General features: G+C 37.6%; 1 protein-coding gene across 1 annotated transcript in view; it reads right to left on the bottom strand.

The window, feature by feature from the left end:
• Positions 1–24,556, bottom strand: part of KCNH8 (potassium voltage-gated channel subfamily H member 8) — a 285,516-nt gene that overhangs the window by 140,462 nt on the left and 120,498 nt on the right. Inside the window, exon 3 of the mRNA XM_059662919.1 lies at positions 11,176–11,307. Coding sequence (XP_059518902.1) covers positions 11,176–11,307 — 132 coding nt within the window. The remainder of the gene's footprint in view (positions 1–11,175; positions 11,308–24,556) is intronic.

Genomic DNA, 24,556 nt, shown 5'->3' with positions numbered 1-24,556 from the left:
TTTTCATAGGAGGGGGGAGGGCAGAAAGGGACCTTGTGTAACATCTTATTCAGTTATTCCATAGTTTCAATTTTATGGCCCATAAAAGCAGTTAAGGAGCAAACTCCTTGAGATACTTTTAATATTGCATAAAACCTAGGAGAAATAATTTTGATTATCCTAATACTCAAAAGTGCAATATTTATATTGTATATTCCATCTAGACTTTAGAATATAATAATAAAAGCATAATATGCTAATTAGAACAGATGTCCTTCCGTAAGACCTTCTGGACAAAGCTGTGGCAGTGGGGGCCGAGCCCCTTGCACGAATTTCATGCATTGGGCCTCTAGTATTTACTAATATCACATGACTAGAAGCTCTGATCAGCTATTGATGACATCAGGAAGATTTTTGTGATGTGACTAATTGTGCAAAAACATGTCAGATAGTCACAATTTCCATTATTTTAATAAGGTCAATGCCAAGGAGAAGTGACATAATCTAATAAATTCAGAGTATGTATGAAAAAATTTAAGCCAAGCCTGAGAGAGTATTAAAGGCCTACCCAAGTTTATACAACTTGCTAAGGTTCCCATTTCTAAGTCCATTACAGTACACTATTTCCTAGTGTGAAATCTTCGATAGCAAACCAGTCACATAGCCCTGTTTTCCTTGTGTTCTGAAAAGGAAAAGAAATAAGAAGGAAAAATAGAGGGTACAGAGATAAAGTAATTAGATTCTTTTTTATGCTGTAGATGTATCTATGCCATAGATTTGCCTCTCATATCTAATAGAGGCAAAGATGATAAGTATTACAAAACATCAAAGGCAGGAGAGAACACTTACAAAGGGATTAGTGGTGGGGTAAATTGTAGATCTGCACTAACAGTGAGAAGTGGGTAATTGTGGTGTAGAGTCGGGAAGAAGATGGCATTCTGAGTGGAAACAGCCCATACCCAAGTGTGATGATGCAAAAGAGCAAAAGTCACAGTAGACCAACCAATTTGACTGGAGTGAAGAGGAAAATTATAACAAGGTCTCAAGTGCTAGAATTTTTTCAAAAATTCTGGGTATGGGTAAGTCTGTGTTCCTTCTAAAAGGTAATTTTTAAAAAGTCTATTTTTCTCAGTTTGGGATTATAGGTCCTTTACTGTGAAACAATGATACATTTCCTGTTTTATTTAAGCCATTTATTAGAAACAATTTTATCTGAAGGCATCCCCGTGTGGTTTTTATGACATATTCATAAAATTACTCTATTAAGAAACAGATTCTAACAACTGACCCCTTTGAACTCAAGAACAGCAGGCTATTTTACCAATATGTTTGCGTTGATCTAAGGATTATTGCTCTCATTTCAAAAGCTTCTTACCCTACACCTGATAACCCCTTTTTCATGGTCTCTCCTTAGAGACTTCATAAAAGCAATGCTGTTATGATTCCTACGTTATGAAAACCTATAAATAACACAAATATAAAATCGCATTCTTTATATTCACATTTCATGATATTTTATGTCCATCCGTGGATAGGATTTGGCAACATTTTCTAGAAGGAAAGAAATCTGCACCAGGATGGATAATTATTCTGGTAAGTTGCTTTACGTTAAAGAAAGCTTTATTCTTTAACAAGCAGTCAAAATCTTCTAACAAATCAGTGATACGATTAAGTAGTTTTAGAATAGTCATTTATGTAGAGAAACACTGGAATTTTACTTAGGTAAGAAATAAATACACAGAAAATTCATCCTGTTATGCTTTGATAATCAGTATGCTCATTGTTCATAAATATCCATGTATTACAAAATGTGTTTTTTTTTAAAAGACATGCTTTCCATATGGCAAGCACTGTGCTAGGAGCTAGAAAACAAAGATATAGACCTGTCTTACACATATTTTAATATATCTTGGGTACAGAGTTCTCATTCTTCCTCCCAGGAGGATCTTAAATATAGATCAAGAAAGCTACTTAAAGCAATAAAGGCCCCCCCCAAACACAAACAGTTGGTGAAGGGAGACAGTTAACCCACTAGCAAATTGAGCCCCATGTCAAAGCAAATTACCATATTCCATCTCTATCTAGAGTGACTTTGATGCCAGATTTCTATAGTGTCCGAATCAACTATGATGCTCAGTGGTCTCAGCTGCTTGTTGTAAGAATCTGATTTTTGGTTTATGTTATACCATCCTATCCAAATATTTTCCTTCTGAAACTGTCATATCCTTTGAGGAGCCTTCCCCTCACTTCTCCCACTCTCTTCTATTCCTACTCAGAAATAATCATATCACTTCCTCAAAACACTTTTCTGCTTTACTATACAGAATAATGCATTTTAGTTATTTGTGTCACTCCCCATTAGTGGCTTATGCAAAGGCAAGAATTTTTCTATTTCATCGGTGTCCCTAGATGTTTGGTGACTCTTTTCTGAGCAGATGAGTGCAATAAAGGAACAGTACACCTATGAATTTGTGCTTTCTGACTTTATGGAACACAATTAAACCTCCAAAAACTTTTTCCACTAACGTTTTTTTTTTTAATTTTAAATATATTTTTATTGATTTCAGAAAGAAGGGAGAGAAGGGGGAGGGAGGGAGGGAGGGACGGAGGGAGGGAGGAAGCGGGGAGAGAGAGAGAAGTGGTTGAGAGAATCATCAATTGGCTGCCTTCTGCATATTCTCTACTGGGGATGGAGCCTGCAACCCGCAACTCAGGCATGTGCCCTGACTGGGATTTGAACCGTGACCGCCTGATTCATGGATCAACACTCAACCACTGAGCCATATTGGCTGGGCTTTACTGTCGTTTTAGTGTTATTTTAGAAATATATGCATTTAATTTTTCAGTGTCTTGATGTAGACTTCACCGTGCATTGAGAACTTCTGACATTTTTATTTGCAGGCCATACTGTATAAATAGAAATATTCATCATGAAAGCTTCTGATTGCATTATTCCAGGACAGAAGAATGAGTAAGAAAGGGATTATATATCTTGAAATTTGATATATCTTTAAGGAAGTAAGTGATGGGAAACTATCAGTATGAAAGGAGTTCTTACAGGTTTGCAATTACAAGATTGATATAAATGACTAAGTATGGATAATGTCTATTATCTCAAGGATCATGATAGGCTTATAACTTGAATGAGTGTCATAATTATTTTTAACAGCCATCCTGATGGCGGTAAAATACATAAAATGCACGTATTTAAAAGCTATCCTTTGATTGTACTCAGTAGTGATGAGATATAATACGCATTAGTATGAACCAGTTCTAGCCTCAAAGGAGTAGACGGACTTTGAGAGGACTTAAAGGAAAATGGCAAATATGATTAAAGGGCTGAGGATAAGGAGAACCTAAGCAGTAAGCAGGAGAACATGCAGTTTATTCAGAAGAGAAAAACTAGATGGTTTTCTAATGGCCCTAAAGCATATACAGTACAGCAATGCTTACTCATTTTCAACTTTTAAAGTGCTTTTTCTAAGAAAAGTTAATGGGATGATTGGTGGGTCAAAGTATTTTATTGATAGTAGGCTATTCAATGTTAGTTTTCTTCTTTCTTAAAGGATCCAAGTATAATAAAATGGTCTTTAATTTCAACAAAAAGAAATGAAATTTTATATAAGAATTCCTAGAAGTGAGGTTTAATATAGGATAAATCCATTACTTAAAAAACTGAAATTGACATAGAAAAAGGAATGGATGGAAATAGATTAATGGATGTGTGAAAGATATTTTTTTTCCCAAATTGATCCTAGAAATGCTGAATTTCCTTATTCATTTTCTATACTTTCCTATTTTTCCCCATAATTTTTATCAATGACCAGGTAACATTTTTATAATGGATACAAATTTGCACAATTTATATTTTCATCACAACATGATATTATGGATATATTCCTTTATACTGTGATTATAGGAGATCAAACTGAAGCTAAACAAGGCTTGGGTTCAAGTCCTGACTGCCACTCACTAGCTTTGTAACCATGGGCATATTACCGAACTTCTGAAAGCATTGATGATAGTATTGCCTATACCACAGGGTTGTTGAGAGGGTTAAATTGATAAATGCTTTTTTGGTTTAGAATTTTTGCGTCTACGGGCAAACCTTGGAGATATTGCAGCTTTAGTTAGTCACCAATGAAATAAAGCGAATATAGCAATAACGAGATACACTTGAATTTTTCGGTTTCCCAGTATGAAAGTTACACTTACTATAGTCTAAGTGTGCAATAGCACTGTGTCTAAAAAATTAAAAAATATTTTACTGCTAGAAATGCTAAGCATTATCTGAGCATTTAGCGTCTCCTAACCTTTTTGCTGGTGAAGGGTCTTGCTGGTGAAGGGTGTTGATAGCTGCTGACTGATCAGGGTGGTGACTGCTGAAGTGGCAATTTCTTAAAATAAGTCAACAAGGAAGTTTGCCACATCAACTGATTCTTCCTTTTACAATTTTTCTGTAGCACGTGGCGCTTTTTGATAGCGTCTTACCCACAGAACTTCTTTCAAAATTGGAGTCAATCCTCCCCCACCCTGCCGCTGCTTTATCAAGCAAGTTTATGTCATGGTCGAAACCCCTTGTTACCCTTTCAGCGATCTTCACAGCATCGTTGACAGAAATACTAGTAGATTCTACCTCAAGAAACCACTTAGTAACTAGCAGTTCTCGAAATAGCTGGGACTTGTGCTCTTGGCACCCAATAGTCTATTTTCCTCACACTGGCAGATCCATTCCACATGAACCCATTAAAAAAAGAAGAGCAAAAAGGGGAACCACCACCCCTCTACCATTCACTGAAGCACAAACACATGATGTCCTGCCAGTCCCAAGCATGCCTCTCTACAAGATGCTGAAGCCGAGACTCAGATGCTTGCAGACCATTCTCTCCATGGTTTCCAGCCTGTCCCGGGATTGCTACCATCATACATGACAATAGCATGACAGTGACAATTGAGTACATTCCCTCATACTGACATCTTGGTGAATTCTGATGGATATAGAGAATTTCACTAAGAATGTATGTCCAGCCCTAGCCGGTTTGGCTCAGTGGATAGAGCGTTGGCCTGCGGACTGACTCAAGGGTCCCAGTTTCGATTCCGGGCAAGGGCATGTACCTTGGTTGCGGGCACATCCCCAGTGGGGAGTGTGCAGGAGGCAGCTGATCGGTGTTTCTCTCTCATCGATGTTTCTAACTCTCTATCCTTCTCCCTTCCTCTCTGTAAAAAATTGATAAAATATATTTTTTAAAAAAAGAATGTATGTCCAACCAGGGAGTCAACTTATATGGCTTTTAAAACTCTCAGCCTGAAGTTATTATCTTCTGAATACATATTTATCTGGTGCTTTAAGTAACTGATCATTCAATTATAAAAAAGTTTTTAAATGTTAAATTCACCAAAAAGTGTTAAAATCGTGTCTCCATTCTCAAACTAATAAAACTAGAAACTTTTAAAATAAAAAGTAGAGTAATAATTACTTCAATAAAGTTTTGTCCAGTAATCACAAGCTATGGATGAATAGAAGAAATTTAGTCCATAGGTATATTTTGATTGATTACAGAATACGAAAACTTTTTCTTTAAAATGGACTGACTTGAAATAGTCCATGTGTATTATGCCTCAAGTCCTCACCATGGAATATCACTGCATTTCACTCATCATATTGCCCCACAGTCTGTAAAGGCAACTGAGCTTATGAACCCCAGCTTATACTATTTGCCTTAAAAAGATTCTAGGAAACAATGATATTGGTGAATGTGTTTTTTAAAAAAAAACACAACCTTTGGATTTTTAAATATAGGTAATACAATAAAATACAGATGTGATTAAATTTCTTCAGTCACTTTAAGCATCTCAGCTCTTCATTTTAAATTTTATCACATACTAGAGGCACAGTGCACAAGATTCATGCACTTATGTGTGTGTGTGGGGTCCCTCAGCCCAGCCTGCACCGTCTTGCAGTCTGGGAGCCCTTAGGGGATGTCCGACTGACAGCTTAGGGTGTCCCTTGGACATACTTAGCGCTGCTGCAGAAGCAGGAGAGGCTCCTGCCACCACCACTGCACCCGGCAGCCATGAGCCCAGCTTCTGGCTGAGCAGTGTTCCCCCTGTGGGAGTGTACTGACCATGAGGGGGCACCTCTTGTGTTGAGTGTCTGCCCCCTGGTAGTCAGTGCGCATCATAGCGACCAGTTGTTCCATTGTTCGGTTGATTTGCGTATTACCCTTTTATTATATAGGAGGATTTGATAAGAGTTGGTATAGATCTCCTTGAAACTGAAGCCTATATCCTCAAAAAGAGTATCAATTTTTATAGTAGTTCTTTCTTCAGGCTGCTGCTATCTATTAGAATTTTTGCATGTGTCCTTCCATTATGCAAACAAAAAAAAATCAGGCAGAATATTTCAGCAAGTGAAAGGGACATTATTACTATGTTGCACATTGAAAATTAAAATATTCAAAGTACATATAATCATGTCAGACTTAATTAGTATCTGATCAGTGGCTTAACGCCTATCCTTTTGGAGAATATATAGTTTTTTAAACAAACAACTTCAGTTGTCTTAAATAATGTGACCAAATTGAGATCCTCAGAAACTGAAAAACAAACTCAGAGTCAACAAGAATAAAAAATTAACCAACAGCAGAGATTCTACTTGAAGTGAAAGGGCTATTCAACACCAACTGTATGAACACATTTTGAGAGCGAACTGGCTTTGGTAAGTACATGTCAAATTGTCTTTGACTTAACACAACCAAACAATATATTCATCAGAATGTGCACCAGAGGCACGCAGCTTTGATAATTAAGACAAAGCAAGAATGTTACTGTGTTCCATCTCCGAATAGCCAAATTCCCTAAATTGGACATCATTTATGCATTCATTTATTTATCCATCCAACAACCAAATATTTATTTTTTACTGTCAGACACTCTTTACATGTTGGATTTATGATCCTAAACAAGAGAGGAAAAACCCATTTCCTGATGAAGCTTCCATTTTTATGGAGTAGAGAACAATTTCAAAATAAACTTTCAGCAAAAGATTGTCTCTGATAACCATAAATGCTACAAAGACAATGAAGTAGGAGCTGTGATAGAGTGACTGGAAGTGGGTAACTTCTGACCGTATGGTCAGAGAAGGCCTTTCTAAAGAATGCATATGGCACAGGCTTCTCAAACTTTGATGTACCTGTGAATCGGCTGGGGATCTTGTGAAAATGCAGATTCTAGTTCAGAGATCTCATGTAGAGCCTGAGATTCTGCATTTCTAATGAGCTCCCAGGTGATGCCAATACACTAGGTATTCTCTTGGACTCCACTTTGAATTCTAAGAACTTTAAATAAGAAATGAAAATGGTAAAACAAATTGGGGTAGGAGTATTCATTTTCAACAGCAATCACCTGTAGGAGTTTGGGGAAGGAACTGAAACAAGCCCAGCCTTCTTTCCACCTCATTTCCAATTTCCTCTCATTTGTTGTCATAGGAGGCTCCTTGGCATGGTGAAAAGTATGAGCTCTTAGACCAGACAATCCTGGGTTTCAATCCTGTCTCTACCTCTCCACAGCACTGAGGCTTTGGGCATTTCACCTACTCTCATAAATCTCAATCTTCTACATTGTAGGACATTGGGTTATCCATCTGGCTTATAGAAAATAATCAATAAATACTAGACACTCTGATCGAACCTCACTTTTAAGCCCTTTCTCTTTGGCTATTCCTACGTTAAGGGTATAAAAATGTAAAAAGTAGACCAAAACCCTTGATTTCATAGCCTTTATTGCAGCTAGAGATGGCCATGACCATATGACACAGTCAAGGTCAATGACACATTGATGGAAATCCCTGGCAGGAGGGGGATGCAGAGGAAGGACCTTCCTTCCTCCATTCAAAGGCAAAGTCTCATAAGGAAGAGTCCTTGCCCTTTGTCCTTCACTCTTCCTGTCTACACAACAGAAATAAGTTCTAAAGGTGCAGCAGGCATCTTCCAACCACGAGGTGACAAGTATGAGGATGGCAAATAGCATATTAAGAAGAGCAGAACAGAAAGGTCAAGAGTGTGAGTGCCTGTGAGTATTGCTGTTGCTGTTCTAGCCATGGGCCGCTTAGCTCCAGACTCTTCAAAATATGAGAAAAATAAGCCCTGATTATTTAAGCTTATGTTAGGTGCTCAGATTCTTATAGGTAAATGCAATTCATATGTCATTATTTAGTACAGCTGTTATTATTTCTTCTGGAGCTATTTAGTAGTAGGAAAAGGCATATTTAATAATAATAAAAAAAAACCCTTTGTCAGTGTACTTAATAGCAATCTGCAGCTGCCTGCCAAAAGCCAGATTTCAAAAAAGACACCCATTGCATTTTAATCCTGATTTGTATGACCACTGAAGATAACGTGAAAAGCTTCATACAGCAACCCCTAAATTGTCAAGACAAATGTACTAGTAAAGTGCCCACTTTTTAGAAATTGGAATTGGAATTCCCCAGTTCTGGCATAACTGATGATGTTGCCACATAATGAATAACCCAGTGTCAACTCTCATTTCAAACCAAATCTGGGACACCCTGCAAGAAATAAACAAAATAATTGCACTGGGTCCTGTCTGGAAAAACATGGCACATTATTATACTAAATAAAAAATGAAATTAACATGATGAATGAATTGCTATGACAAACGATTGGAAAATTGAGATGTGAAACTGAGTACATACCTTGTTAGCCTTTTCTATAAAATGTTTTTTCTCATTTCAAACAAAAACTCAACAATGTAGATATTAATGATTTGAAGTATTTTTTAAAATGGAAGTATACAACTTATATCTCTTAAAAGAAGGCCATCATATGAGCCTTAGCAGGGAATTGATTTAATTAACACAAACCTTATTTTTACAACTTAGCTGAACTTCAGTGATAACACTGATATGAGGAGCAATCTTGGGTCAAGCCAGTTCAGAGTTTCCCAGTTCTATGATACAACACTGCTCCAGTTATACGGTGGCATTTTAATGATTTTCAAACACTATTTTGAAGTTCTAAAAATATCATGCATGAGGCTGCCTTTCCTGCTAGACATGCCATCAATTTGTGAATTTTAAGGTAGTTTCCTCTATTAAGTGCAGGTAAGAAAAAAGAAATATATACCTCACTATTTTTTTATGGTAATTTCATAATCATGCTGGCTTGCAGAGTTGCTTTACCTCGATAAAAATACTACATACTTTTGTGGGATATTTATAATAAGGTAGCAACAGAAAAAATATGTTCTGGCAAACCCAGAAAAAATACGTTCATGGCAGCCCTTCAACACTCTGACCCATATCTTGCCCTATGCACCTCTTCCATTTGGCTGTCCCTGACTTGTATCATCCTATATAATAAAAGGCTAATATGCAAATCGACCGAAGGGCAGAATGACCGGTTGCTATGACATGCACTGACCACCAGGGGGAATACACTCAATGCAGGAGCTGCCCCCTGGTGGTCAGTGTGCTCCCACAGGGGGAGCGCTGCTCAGCCAGAAGCCCTGAGCCAGGCTCATGGCTGGCAAGCGCAGCGGCGGTGGCAGGAGCCTCTCCGCCTCCTTGGCAGTGCTAAGGATATCTAAATGATGGCTTAGGCCCACAGGGAGCAGACCTAAGCCATCAGTCGGACATCCCCCAAGGGCTCCCGGACTGCGAGAGGGTGCAGGCCGGGCTGAGGGACCCCCTGAGTGCACAATTTTCATGCACCGGGCCTCTAGTTTGTAATAATATAAGTAAAGTGTTTCCTTGAGTTCTGTGAACTGTTCCAGTGAATTATTCATGTGGAAATCCCCAACTTTGAGCCAAGTTGGACAAAAGTTTGTGTGTTCCCTGGGCACCCAATACTGTGATTAGCATCTGAAGTGTGGGAAAGAGCCCTTAAACCTGAGGAGTCTGACACTAACTCTGGGTACTTAGTGTCAGAACTAAATTAAATTATAGGACATTCAGTAGGTGTCCAGAGAGTTGCAGAATGGGTATGGAAAACCCCCACACATTTGGTGTCAGAAGTGTGAATAAACACAATACATACTGACCTTTTGTATTCTCAAATACCAAAGACATTGTAAAAACAAAAATATACACAGGGATGGATGTCCACACTTTTCTCTCACTGGATGGCCATTACACTTGCTCTCATATCCAAGTAACTTTAATTATAAGACAGCTCTTCCCTTGAGTATGTAAAACATGCCACAGTGTTTAGTCATGCAACTACACAGGAAAAAGTCATGTATTTGCAAACATTTCAAATAGAAAGGGGGGAGGGGCAATCCATAACTGTTCTCCATTTGTGTTGTCATTTCAAGAGACAATATATTTAAAACACTCACATTTTTCAAAAAAGCTGGAGTAAAAGAGCCCATTCTTAACAAGACATAGCTATTGTTATGTCTTGTCAAATAGCTATTTCTAATAAATAACTTACAACATAGGAAAGCCCTACGTGGCAACTGTTTTTCTCTGGTCACCAAATTATCTAATTCTACTCCTGATTAAACAAAATAATAGCAGCATTTTTTCAGTATAATGCTTTGTCAGTTGACATAAAATGCAGGTTGCTTCTTAGTAAGCTATAGACAGGAAATATAAGGCAAGCAACATAAAGTCTTAGAACCCTTCAAGGATCATTGAGAAGCTTGTTTTCAAATAAAACAAATTATTATATGGTCATATACTACAAAATACAGATACACATTTCTTTGCAACATTCCACCCTAACAACCACTAAATTTGAGTTCTTAATTTTGTACATAAAATGAAATTTGCACTTCCAAGTATTGAGCTGCTGCAATTTAGATGAAACGGAGAAATGTATTTTTAATCACATCATTTTAACTTTACTTGTCACTATCAATTCATTTTCCCTCTAATAAAACAAATTGGTTAAATCTTTTTATTTTGATAAAATTATTTTCCTATCCTCATCCTATTTGTGTAGGGATATGAACTTTTGGTTCTTGTCAATTGAGTTTTTAATACAAAGAAAAGAATGTAAATTCCTGTGAGTCTCTATGATTTTGGAATAGGTACCAAATACTGATCACTTAGATTATGAATATTCATGAGTTGCTGTTACTTAAAAAGACTTTTTTTTTTCCTTTCAGAGTTTTTGAATAAACAATTTCAAAATGTTACCCCATCTGTCAATGTTTTCTGAAAACAGTACAAACCTTCTTTTTTATCTTCTGGAGTAATCTTCACTTTTGTATCTGTTATATCTTTGAAGGACGCCAGAAAAAGTACCACATCTCCTTTCTCATTCTTTATGGGCACAATATCCAATAGGCACCAAAATGGAGACCCTGCAACAGTAATAAAAAATACAGATCAACCACTGCCTTGTATGGTTTTTCTACAAAAATCTCAAAAATTAGTGCTACAGTTAATAAAGTTCTTACTGTTTTCTTCTGTCCCACAACTTCCCCCTTCAACATATTAAAAATGTCAGTTTTCAGATTCCATAAATGTCTAGCCCATGTGCATTCTCTGAAAATAAGGCAGTATTTTAAACAAAAACACTTGTCTGTGCTGAGACATTTCTGCTTATGTCATTCAAATTGTATTTCTTCTTTGAACTTGTTGATGGTGAAGAATTCCACTTCATGAAGCATTGCCCCTTCCCACCCCCATCACACTCTAGTCCATAAATAAAGACCTTTGTTTGGTATGAGTTTGCTAGAGGTTTATTTAGTCAATTTTAAAAAATCAATGATTGTTCACCAGAAACACTAAAATAAAAAAGATGGAAAATACCAAGTTTGGGTTGAATGTGTAGTCACTTAAACTGTCCTATTTTGCTGGCTGGTAGAAAATTAGTACCTACTTTAAAACTCTTTGGCAGTATTAAGATATATTCTCACAACAACATTATACAGCAATGTGTATGAACAATGTATAATAACTGACAATGGAGAAATATCAATAAGAAAATGTTGAACAAAAGTAGCCAGACACAAATGAGTGGAATGCAATATGAATGCATTCACATATACTAGTAATACAAAGACAGGCAAAACTAATAGATGGTGTTAGAAGTCAGGTGAGTGGTTAGCATTGGCATATCATGATTAGAAGGGGACACATCTCAGGGAATTCTGGGATGCTGGTCAACTTTTTTTTTATGATCTTCATGTTTACATAGGAGTGTTCAGTTTTTGAAAACTCATCCACTCTACACTTTTGCTATGTGTATTTTTCATTATGTGTGTTTTATTTCAAGAGCACATTTTATAAAAGCAATAATGTTCAATTCTATTTTTTGAGCAAAAGAACCATGAGAAATGTCTTAAATAGACTCAAGTGCAAGCCTAAGGCTTATGTTTTGAAATGTTTTTATATACAGGGGTTAGTCAAAGTAGGTTTACAGTTGTTTGTATGGAAAAACACATACAGGTAATGATTATTACAATACCTTTATTAAATCAAAAGAATAAACTCGGTGTTTTGACTACTCACAGCTGTACACATACTTTTTCCCACCCCTGTATTTTAAAATACATATTTTAAAAGTATATAAAAGTTTGCACTAGATTTCATGCTGAAAAGGATTGCTGGGCAGAAATATTTGAAAATTAGTCAATTACTTTTTGTTGCTTAAAAAGTAAACTATTAATCTATTCACAGAAATTTTCCTTCAATTTTCTTTTGATAGGAAAAAAAACTCTCAGTGCTGTAAATTTCCATCTTACGTGGGCATTGATCTCAAAGTTGAGTATAAGACAGAATAACAGAATCAGAAATAGCCTTGATATTTTACAGTATCAGATCTCACAAGTTCCAACCAACACAGCTGATGTGTGTCCATCCTGCCTTGTAATCTATCATTTTTCTCTAGTTGAACACCAGAGGAAGCAGTTGGTTGTATTTAGGAGTCATCTGACATAAACACCCCATTTTATTATAGTTGTTGCTGTTGTCGTTTTTTTTTTTAAAGTGTGGTTGAATTCACATGCAATAAATGCGTATATGATGTGTGTCTACTATATAAAGCATGAATGGAATATATGCCTGCCCCCTTCATCCTTCTAAAAGTTTTAAAGCCATGATTTTCTCTTTGTTCATTTGACTCATCTCTGTGGTTTCCTTTCATTCATCTCTCTTCATATCTATGTTACAGCAACTCCATTTCAACACTTCATCACCAGACTCCAGGAGACCTGGGATCCAACCACAGCTCCCACATTAACTAGCCATGAGACCACCATACAGAAGTCAATTCACTTCTCTGGAACCTGGTTCCCTCAATTGCAATATTCTTACATTCTCCGATCTAGGGTGGATAGAGTGCCCCCAAAATGTGAGACAATTCATTCTATTGTTTGTGACTAATGAAGAAACCTCATAAATGAGCCATATTTTTTGGCAGAACACTGCTATCCCCATCAACCCAGAAGGGGTCTTACTTCAATTTTTTTATGGCTACTACTTCAAGTTGAAAGCCCTCTTCACGAATTCTGCAGCAATGGTAGGAACAAAAAGAATAGGGCCAAGCTATCAATCCGCATCTAGAGTCACTAACAGTGGGGGCACGGATAATGGTATGAATTTGATATTTTGGTTCACATTTTAAAGCATCTCTCTGTCAATTACCTTGTAAGAGCATCATCCAAGTCAGAATAGAGGTTATTAATTTTCCTGAAAAGCCATTTTATCTATACACTCCAACAAGCACCATTATTGTCTCCACAGAGCTTTCGCACAGGTGCACCAATGTATTTGAGAGAGAGGCAAAAGCACAAAACGAGATGAAAGCCAGGAAATAGCTGCCAACACCACAGTATTTTCTCACAACCCTAGATGCACATCTGTCATTTCACATCATGTTCTGGGAGAGCTGAAAGATCACTTTGAGGTCTGTCTTTTAAGATACAATGAGATGTGATTCTCTGACACTATAAATTCAATAAAACTTCATCAATATGGGTACCTCTAAATTCAAGTTTTATACTGATTTGGCATAAACTAGGCTGATGTCTACCTTCCCATTGCATAAATGACCCCCCCCCCCCCGAAAAAAAAAGAGTATTAAAGGAAATAGTGTACAGGACATATAGACTTATTTTCTCCTTCCCTACCTTCTTCCCTTCTCTCAACTGCTTCTTCACATTTATCCACATGAACTGCCTTACAAATATGGCTTTGGGCACCTTTAAAGTTAGAAAGCAAGGCATGACACTCGCTTCCTTCTCCTGAAAGAGGATGAATGCCAAAAGCTTCTAACCAGGTTCAAAGCAAGACCTTTCACACTATTTCTTTACTTACCCTTCCCTGCTCTCCCACATCTGTCCACCAGGCCCTCTGCCCTAGCTCTCTGACAAAATCTTCAACCTTACACGACTGTGATAATTCACAGCTATTCCCCAGGGTCTGCCTCTTCTTTCTTTACCTAAGAGCACAATGATGGGCATGCAACACCATTCAGCTAGCAGCGATTCAGGGATTCAGGCCTGGTACTGCAAGTCTTAGGGTTAAGGTGGTAGGCAGCCAATCTCCCGCCCTCAAATCCAGAGATGTGAAGGATCCTTAAAAGCAGGGTTAGAGGGCAGAAATCTCGTGTCAGTTGTAACTCCTTTTGTATACAGCAGCCAGTAATTACCATGTGGGTTGGTGAGAGCTAAAACTGATGAGGCTCTGACTGGATGTAAGTTAATAACACCTTTACTTTCCATGGTTAAATACAATTCATGAGAAGAAACAGGGTTTATACCCTATATGGTAAAATGTATTTTCAGAATTGCATAAATAATTACACAGAGCTTAAATCTGGTGGAATGTTCCATTTTGGTACTTTCTTTCTCTTCATTGGGAAACAAGGGCACAGGAGCATTTGACTTGCTAATATTTACAAGTAGAAAAAAATTTATATGTGTTCCATATACATCCTGCCCCCCCAAAAAAAGATTATATTTGGCAATAAGTGAAAATTAATGATAAGGTTACCAGTATAAGTTCATGGTTCAATAACTTAATACAAGGAGGTACAGGTATACAGAAAACTGAGTTGTGAATTGTTCCCTTTTCTTTAATGACTATGCTATCATATGAGTTGTTTCTAGTTGCATTTCTCAATGTAACGCAAAATGGGATATGGATATTTTGCATGTCCTCATGTTTTTTGTATCAAGTAGGATTTTGATTGGATTTTTAATGATAAATATTTGTGACTTTTAGTTTTTGCAATTATGACAACAGTAATGTGATAGCCTAAATGTTATCAGCATCAGTATCATGTGACCTAAATATTTTCAGGAGTTCCTCACATTTCACACTAAATCTGACAAGTCTTATTCTCAACAACTGTTGTCTCAGTGCTACATACTTATTGATGTGGTGACATGTTTGTCAGTTTTTAAACATTAGTACAGGGGACATGAATTGGGGTGGGGTGGGACAAGACCACAGGTAGGTGAACAAGGCCACTGTTCATGGTAGCTGAATGCTGGGACACTGCTGTCTGTAGCAGAAAGAGTAGAGTATCATGGGAATGCTACTGAGTCACTGCAGAGCTCTTAGTTGTCCCTCCTCTTCACTCCATTTGCTAGTGCCTTGTTTTGGCCTTTATCATCTCTCACCCACTCTTCAAGTGTTCTCCCTGTCTCTAGCCTTTCTCCCATGCTACTTCCAATAAGCTGTGAAAAACACCCAATGATTTTTCACAGTTTGCTTAAAGCATCAGCATAACTTTCCAAACATTTATTAATATGAAAGGTCTATTTTCAAGAGACTAGAAGGAAAACAGGGATGGGATGGGTAGTGCGAGGAATGAACTTAAAGGACATGTCATATTAAGAAAAAAAAAAGCAAGAAGTCCCCTGGAATACCCAGAGCAGACAAGCCCCTACAGCAACCTCACCAGCTCTTTCTGGTGTTTATACTATGCTAAGGGATAAAAGCAATAATTCTTTGGTGTAATAGCAGGTAAAGGCTTCACCTTATCTGCAGAGAACACCTCTTTCAAGGACTACCCATCTGCAGTGCAGATCCCATATGTTTTAGATCTTTGCTCAGTCCCTGTGGAATATGACTTGAATAGACATCTTTCTTCCAAACACCTCAGGATACTAGTGGACCAAAGTGAGGGGCAGTGGGGCCCTGACACCTTGTGTAGTAGTGAAGGGTAGAGTGGGGTTGATGAGAGAATATCTGAACCAGCTGGAGACCATCCTGAGCTGAGCAGTGGCTACAAACACCTGTCATTTCAATGTTTAATGACTAAAGAAGAGCTCATAAAACAATGTATTTTAACTTTGTTTCTGTGTAGAAAAGATGGGCAAAATACACACAACATATTAATGGTGGTGGATCGTGGGATTATCATTTCTAGTTTTTTTTTCTTCTCACGGTCCTTCCTTATTTTCAGTTTTTCTAGAATAAGCATGAGAAAATACATAGTGCAGTTCTGGCAACTCTAAAGATTTAGAGTAAGAATGTAAGGAGTTCAAGACTGGACAATAAGAGTGATGAGATCAAATTTCTGGGGCAACCAATTTACATATTCTCCATGATTTAAGTTCTGATAGATGATCCACTTCAAAATTTGAGAAAAGTTAGGATATTTGTAAAGCGAGATAGAAAGGAAGGGAGGAAGGAAGAGAGGAAATAGGGAAGATCAGATCAAGTGATGCTTAACTGATTCGAAGGTACCAAGCTTTGGAGTATTTTTTTCCCCTCTTTCCATTTTGCTCCAAATTCCCTTTGTCCTTAAATAATATACTTTCCTCTTCTCCTAGGGGTATGAATGGTCACGTCTCATAAATCTCTAATAATTATGTAGAAGAGAAGCTTGAGAACTTGAGATCTAAAGAATATCCCCAAATGGGCTCAGTCAATAGTTCCAACATCCTTGCTCCGCAAATCATTTACTGGATCATTGACCAGTAGAGCTATTACTTGCTTTAAGACAACCAAACTGCTTCTGATGATAAACACAGATAATTCTTACCTACAATTGAAAGGATTTTCAATATGGTTTAAACACAAATTCAAGTGGGATAGGTTTGGAGGAGGAGCCAGGACATCTGGGTATATTCTAATGAGAAATACAGATAAAGCAGTCCTGACAATATAATGCACACAACAAGGACTTTATCAATCTTTGATTATGTACTAGACACTGTCCCACATGCTTTATATAGATTATATCTAAATTTCTCACTCATCAATCTGACCAATATTTTACCAAACTAAACTAAAAATTGGGTAGTATTGTCTTCAGAGTAACATATCTAATAAGTGTCAAAGACCAGAATTTAACACAAATCTTAGTTTGATAGTCTAATTTTGCTTTGATATATACTTTAGGAATGATCCTATTCTGTGAACAATGTTTTAGGAATTGAGTTTCACTTCCATTTAATTTTTATTTTTACCCATGCTAGAGGACATAATGAATAATACATATACTTTTTAAAATGTCACATTATAAAAGAAGAAAATAAAGTAAAACTAATCAACAAATTTTACTCTCAGCCCTATAATAAGAGTATAACTTCTATTTGAAATCAGACTCAACTGCTTTGGTTTCAGATTGAAATACATCCTTAATTAAGGTACACATGGCACTCATTCTTAATTTGCTTGAGTAGCCAATGAGACAATGAGATCAGAAAATCCACCATTAGTGCTTTTTCAATTGAGACAAAGAGAATGTACTTATACAAGCTTCATGATTGAAGCTTCTAAGTACAGTTACCTAGTTGCTCATGGGTATGTACTAGTGTGTTACTGGCTGTTGAGTCGGCTCCAATTCCTGGTGACAACATGAGTGAGTGATGCCTACAATGTCTTGTCTTCAACAGTCCTTCTTGGCTCACGAGACTCATGACTACAGATTCTTTTATAAAGTCAATCCATCTCATAGTTGGTTTTTCTCTTTTCCTGCTGCCTTCTAGTTTTACCCAAGAATTATTGTTTTTCCAAAGAACCCTGACTTTTCATGATGTTCCTGAAATAGGACAGCTTCAGTTTCGTCATTTTTGCCTCCAGCGATGTTTCAGGCTTATTTTCCTTCAAGATCCGCTATTAATTTGTGCTGCACCATATTCTGACCTTATTCACAAAGCCTTTGAGTCCTCATTTCAGTATGTTCCTGCTTCTCAATTTCCTAGAAAGCTTCAAAAAAGGTGATCTCCAGCTTTAGGTAGGACACATGGCAACATCCTCTGGACTCATTTTCTAAGACGGGAAATAACAAAAGAGAACTGAGTCCCAATCAACTTTTAAAAATCCTCTGGGGGAAAGAAGGCCAGAGATGAGGGACAGTTGTTAGCAGAAAAATGTCTGATCCAACAGGCTTGGCTTTGTGATTGCTACTTGTAAGCCACTTCTTTCTGAAAATAAGCCACTGAAACAGACTTACTCCCTTGATACTTGACTTTAAGATTTCTTCAAACTTGTAGTTGTCTGGTGGAAAAGAACTTGTTTAAATGAGCATTTGAGAATCAAGTTACGTGTTTATAACTGCACCAAGTTTTTGTTGGAGGAATCTATGGATTTTGCAGGGCAATGGAAATGATTTTTGGTGTCAATAAACATAATGCACACATGATCTCATGATGGTTAGGGGGTTTGGGGACTCTGGAAATAGTTTAGGATTCAAAAAAAAATATTTGGAGATAGCATTGCAAGTAATTGAACATAAAGTTGTTCATTCATGTAACAAATATTTACTGAGTGCCTGTTATGGCCAGAAACTGTCTTAAGTGTTTGAATAAGTCAGCAAACAAAACAGAATAGATCTCTGTCCTGTGCCCTGAGAGAACTTATATTCTACTCTGGAGAGAAAAACAGTAAAATTATAAATAATTATAAAATTTACTTGAAGGTTTTAAATGCTACAGCAAAAAGAAAATGTAGAACAGGGTAAGGGCACATAGAATGTGGAAAAAGGTGGTGTAGAACTGTAGCTTGACATTTTTAAGGAATGATTCACACAAGTGCTACTTAACCTTTGTGTGCTATTGCTGGTCCTCTTAGAAGCGAACCATGAGAAGGTCATAATGTAGGTCTGAGGTCAAACAAAGGAGAGAAGGAAGGAGAATTGGATGTTGGTATCTTAGACTGCAGTGTAGTTCTAAAGAAAGTTCACTAAGGCCCTCAGGGAGTCATCCAGTCAAGTCAGCCATCAAAGCAGCCCTGCATCTCCGTGCTTCCCTCAGTCATTGGCTGGGAGCAGCCCATGGCAAGTTTGGCCTCTGTGCCAACACAGTGATGTGTTTCAGAGCACAGCAGCTGGGGCTATCAGCCAACCACTCTCCTGTAATGAGATACAAGAAGCACATTCTCGTGGTTGCCATATTAGTATAGTAGACATCTCATATTTTTGAACAGAATAGCATTGTGCCCCTTCTTCTTGTCCTTGCACTTCCATATTCCATTGGGAACCAAACTCTTCTCTGCATGGAGCCTCGATAGAGCTATCAAGCCAGGTGCTCTGACTAGTCCTCACTGGAGGGATGAGAAAATGGTCCATCCTGGACCAAATTACACTCTCTTGGTCTGGTAACTTAATCTTGAACAGAGGGACCCAAGATGAAAAATGGAGCAAGCAGATTCATTCAACAATAAGGGCCAGAAAAATCTTCCCAGTTATTCCTACTACGTAGACTTTACAGAACACACCACTTCCTATCTTTTTCAAGAGCTGATTGCTCATTACTTTCTCTGATTCCATAAGTAACAACATGTTTTCAATAAATTATTATTTTTGCCTAAGATAACCAGAATCAATTAATGTTGATTATGAAGAGCCCTCATTACCAAGTGATATAGTCTTTAGAAAAGAATAGTCAAGATGTAATGGAAAGAACACAGGGCTTAGATGGCATTGCATGTGGTCGAGTCCTGGGTTCTTCATCTCCTTGCTGAGTATCCTCAGATATAAGTTTTATATCTGTCTGCATCACATCTGCATACTGGATATATGGACTCTTCTCCTGGTTAAGAGCTTTGAAGAGATCAATATATGTAAAAGTATCTCATACCTTTTGACTAGTTATTTATGTAAAGTAAGGGTTTTGCCTGTATGTTTGATTTTTTCATCATCAAAAGCAATCAGGCACAACTATGGCTCAGTATTAATATTTGTTAAAGCCAGGTGATAGTATGGGGAGAGAGTTTTTATTATAAAAATCCCTGTTTTCTGTGTACGTATGAAACATTTCATGCTTTTTTTTTCTAATTAAGGAAACATCACTTTGGAAAATGATGAATTATTTAGCATTTCCTTGAACATCTAGTCTAATTTTAAGTTGTAATACACAAAGTCATCTTAAATTGCTGGAATTAGAAAAGATATTAGAGATTATGAGGTGGAACTCTTTATTGTAAAGATGAAAATCCTAAGTTCAGAGTGGTGAAGTAAACTGTCCAAGGTCAAAGTGTTAATTGTTGGGAGAGTTGAAACTAGATCTCAAGTCTTATGACTTTCAGTTTTATGAGGTTTGTGCTAAAACACAGTGCATTTCTTCAAACATTAAAAAAAATCACCAAAGAAAAAAATATCACGTAAGTGAATAATCTAGTTTGTTATCTTTATAGGGAAAAGTATAGTGTTTGTATATATTATTTGTTTAAATAAGCCAGAACATGTAACAAATCAGCATTGATCAAATCCTTTTTAAGCAATTAGGTTCAGAATTAGAATCTGTGTTTAAAAGGTTGGGCAAAGACGCTAAAAAAAAAAAATAGAAAATATTTTCTGTGAGCGATCAGAAATTTTGAGATTAGAGTTTGGAAACAAAGAAATAGGAATGGAAAAGATATGGTTACGGAGCTCCTGACAATTCTCCAGGGTATAAATAGAAGATGGCAGTTTGAGGTGTCAAGTTAGCACTTTCCAAGAACACGCAGACAACAAACATACTGAACATTTCTCCTATTGTGCAAACTCCACTCAGCGAAGACTCATAAGTGCTGTGCCAGATTGCCCTGAGTCACAACTTGGCAGGCATGTGAGACAAAACACTTAGATGCTTCCTCAACTTACTGCTTCTCCCCTCACATGAAGCTGATACCCCACCAGCAACTCCAGAACAAACCCTAGTGCCTGGGGAAGTATTGCTGTACCCACCGTGTTCAGGTGAGGTATTAGCACTGACAAGCCTGCCCCAAGACAGACTAATGGTTAGTGAAAAATAAATTTATGCATAGTATTCTTTCTCTAGCCTTTATATGATTATAGGCATTTTCCTCCAAAACAAAATAGGACATTTGGAATCTATACATGTAATTAAAATATGACAATTGAGAATTCTTCTAACCTTGTGGCTCCAATTTGTTATTAATTTTCAGATGTCAGCCAACTTTTTCTGTAAAGGGCTAGGTACTAAATATTTTTAGCTTTGCAGTTCATATAGTCTCTGTCTCAACTACTTAATTCTACTGTGATAGTGCTAAAGTAGTAATAGATAATACATAAACAAATGAGCATGGCTGTTTAAAAAAACATACACATCCTTTACAGAAACAGGCATCCAGTCAGATATGGTCCATGGTACTTTGTCCTACGTAGAAGCCTACAGATTACTGTACACTAGGAGTTCATTCTTGATTCTTTGAGAGTCTTGACCAGACTCTATACTACCACAATATTTATAAGAAACACTATTTGTAGGTGCAATAACCAGGTAAAGTCTTTCTTTAGGTAGAACCTAGACCAGTGGTCGGCAAACTGTGGCTTGGCAAACCGCGGCTCACGAGCCACATGCGGATCTTTGGCCCCTTGAGTGTGGCTCTTCCACAAAATACCGACTTCTGCGCATGGGCCACGAAGTTTCAATTGCACTGTACGTGCGCATCTGCATGTGGTATTTTGTGGAAGAGCCACACTCAAGGGGCCAAAAAGAGCCGCATGTGGCTTGTGAGCTGCAGTTTGCCGACCACAGACCTAAACTATGAATGTCTTAGTGGTGTGCATTCTAAAAGATTATCCAGACAACCCTATTTTTTTAAGTAAAATGTAGTCACTTCTTTTCTCTTTTGATTACAAGAATGGACTTATTTTTCAATAGAAAAATAGGCTTAACTATCAATGACCTAAAAGGGTCACTGAAAAGGCCCATCTTTCCATTCCAAAACAGAAGCTACTTTGGAGATGATGGCATAGAATAGGAACTTTCTGAGCTGCATTAAAAAGCAAACTACAAGCGAATCAGGAGTCTAGAGGAGTGAAATGGACATTGTGGTCAGAGTCTATAAGCCTCAGGCCAAAGCAACTAGAAGCTGAAATATGTTCCACACTTCTCCTCTGGCAATCTCTTTTATGCATGGAGCAGAACAGGTAGTTTCCTAAATCATTGTAGACATTATACACAATGAAACAATCTTAGGCAAAAGGGGATTTTTTAAACCTTAAAATACATTCTGAGTTTAACGTTTTCCCTTCTAGTAGTATCTGTTATTCTCTTGCTGTTTGACTACTCTAGCATTTCTGAAAGAGTGCCTGTTTTTTTTTTTTTAAAAAAAAGTAGAATATGATGTTTAGAAAGAACATATACGCATATATGCATAACCCATGGACACAGACAATAGTGAGGGGAAGGCCTGGGGTGGGATGGGGGCTGGGTAGGGGCAGGCAAGAGGGTGAAAAATGGGGGACATCCATAATACTGTCAACAACAACAACGATAATAATAAAAATAGTGGAACATGATGCTTCAAAAGATAATTTAGTGGACTCAAATTTGAGGAATTCTGGGAAAGTAAAGGCTTCAAGAAAAAAGAGCTCTTCTAATCAGATGAAATCAGCTCTCCATTTATATTTGGTTATATTGCCAATTGGTAGAGATGTACCAAGCCATATTTTGTCACTTGAAGTAATTTTTAACAATGATGCATCTTGGATCCTATCATCAGTGCTTGTGGATTAGTAAATATTGAAACAACAAAACAAAAAACAAAACCCATGCCCCAGACTTCCCTCCCCTCTCATATCAAAACACATTCAGCCAACAAAGTATAAAAAGAATGATGCACATTTTAGTCATTCTTGACACTTTCTTCCTTCTCATCCTCCAAACCAAAGAGATCAAATCCTGTCCACTCCAGCAGCTAATCCTCTGAAATCTGTTTTCAGTTCGGTCACTCTGCTGTCTTTATTGGCCACACCCTAGACCAGTGTTCTCAACCTTCCTGATGCCGCGACCCTTTAATACAGTTCCTCATGTTGTGGTGACCCCCAACCATAAAATTATTTTCATTGCTATTTCATAACTGTAATTTTGCTACTGTTATGAATCGTAATGTAAATATCTGATCTGCAGGATGTATTTTCATTGTTACAAACTGAACATAATTAAAGCATAGTGATTGGTCACAAAAACAGTATGTAATTATATATGTGTTTTCTGATGGTCTTAGGCGACCCCTATGAAAGGGTCGTTCGACCCCCGAAAGGGTCGTTCGACCCCCAATGGGGTCGTGACCCACAGGTTGAGAACTGTTGCCCTAGACGAAGCCAGAGATTCTCAAACTATCGCCTGGGTCAGAATCCCCTGAAGGCTTGTGAAAACAGGGATTGCGAGGCTCCACCTCCAGATCTGATTAAGTAGGTCTGCACTGAGGTACAGTGGGGCCTTGACTTACGAGTGTCCTGACTAAGGAGTTACGAGCTGTCTCTCGGCTGATTTTTTGCTTTGAGTTGACAGAGTAATTTGAGTTAACGAGCTCCTTAACGAGCTCTGTCACAGAACGAATTAAACTCGTAAATCAAGGCCCCACTGTATCTGTTAATTTGCATTGCTTACAAGTTACAGCTGAGTAGCACTTGTCTGAGTAACCAGTATCAGTTATGAAATATTCATCATGTGACTTCCCTGCTTAGAACAATGAGAGCCTTTAGTTATCTAGCGAAAGCCTGAGCATTGTCTATAAAGCCCACGTGACCTAACTCCTGTCTACCTTCCCCCTCTCCCACGAGATACCTTGCTGCCTGACACTTGGCCTTCTCTCCTTTTCTCAAATGAGGCAGTCTCTCGTAGGACCTTTGCATGTTCTCTTTGCCTAAAATGCTTTCATTCTTTCCTCCCCATTGCCAACTTCTACTTACCCTTCAAAATTTAACTCAAACATCACTACCTTGATGAAGCCTTCCTTGAACCTGAGATTGGGTTGGATTCCCCCCATTATTCCCTCCATAACAGCCTTTAATTTGCCTGCAAACTACTAACAGGTTCCTGTGATTATTTGATATATCTTTCTCAGGAGACAATAAAGGTCAATAGTACAGGAACTATGCCTTATTTTCTTACACTCTCCCATATTCAAAGCAGAGTGAGTACCTGGCCCAAACATCACATATTAAGATGAATTCCAACTTTATAATAATATTGTTATTGGTTGCAAGAATGACAGCTAACATTTACTGAGTGCCCATGTGCCAGGCACCATGCAAAGCACATTACAGGCAACATTTCCTCTAAGCCTATGAAGAAGATGCTATTACTTATTATGACCATCTTACAGATGAGGAAATTGAGGCTCAGGAAATTGAAGTACATTGCCCTAAATCACATAGTTCATACGTGATGGGAGCTTTTTTTGCCTGGTAGGAAC

This window comes from Myotis daubentonii, chromosome 14 (assembly GCF_963259705.1).
Source record: "Myotis daubentonii chromosome 14, mMyoDau2.1, whole genome shotgun sequence".
NCBI classification, from domain to species: domain Eukaryota; kingdom Metazoa; phylum Chordata; class Mammalia; order Chiroptera; family Vespertilionidae; genus Myotis; species Myotis daubentonii.
The sequence above is the reverse complement of the archived record's forward strand: the minus strand, read 5'-3'. Positions and strand labels throughout refer to the sequence as shown.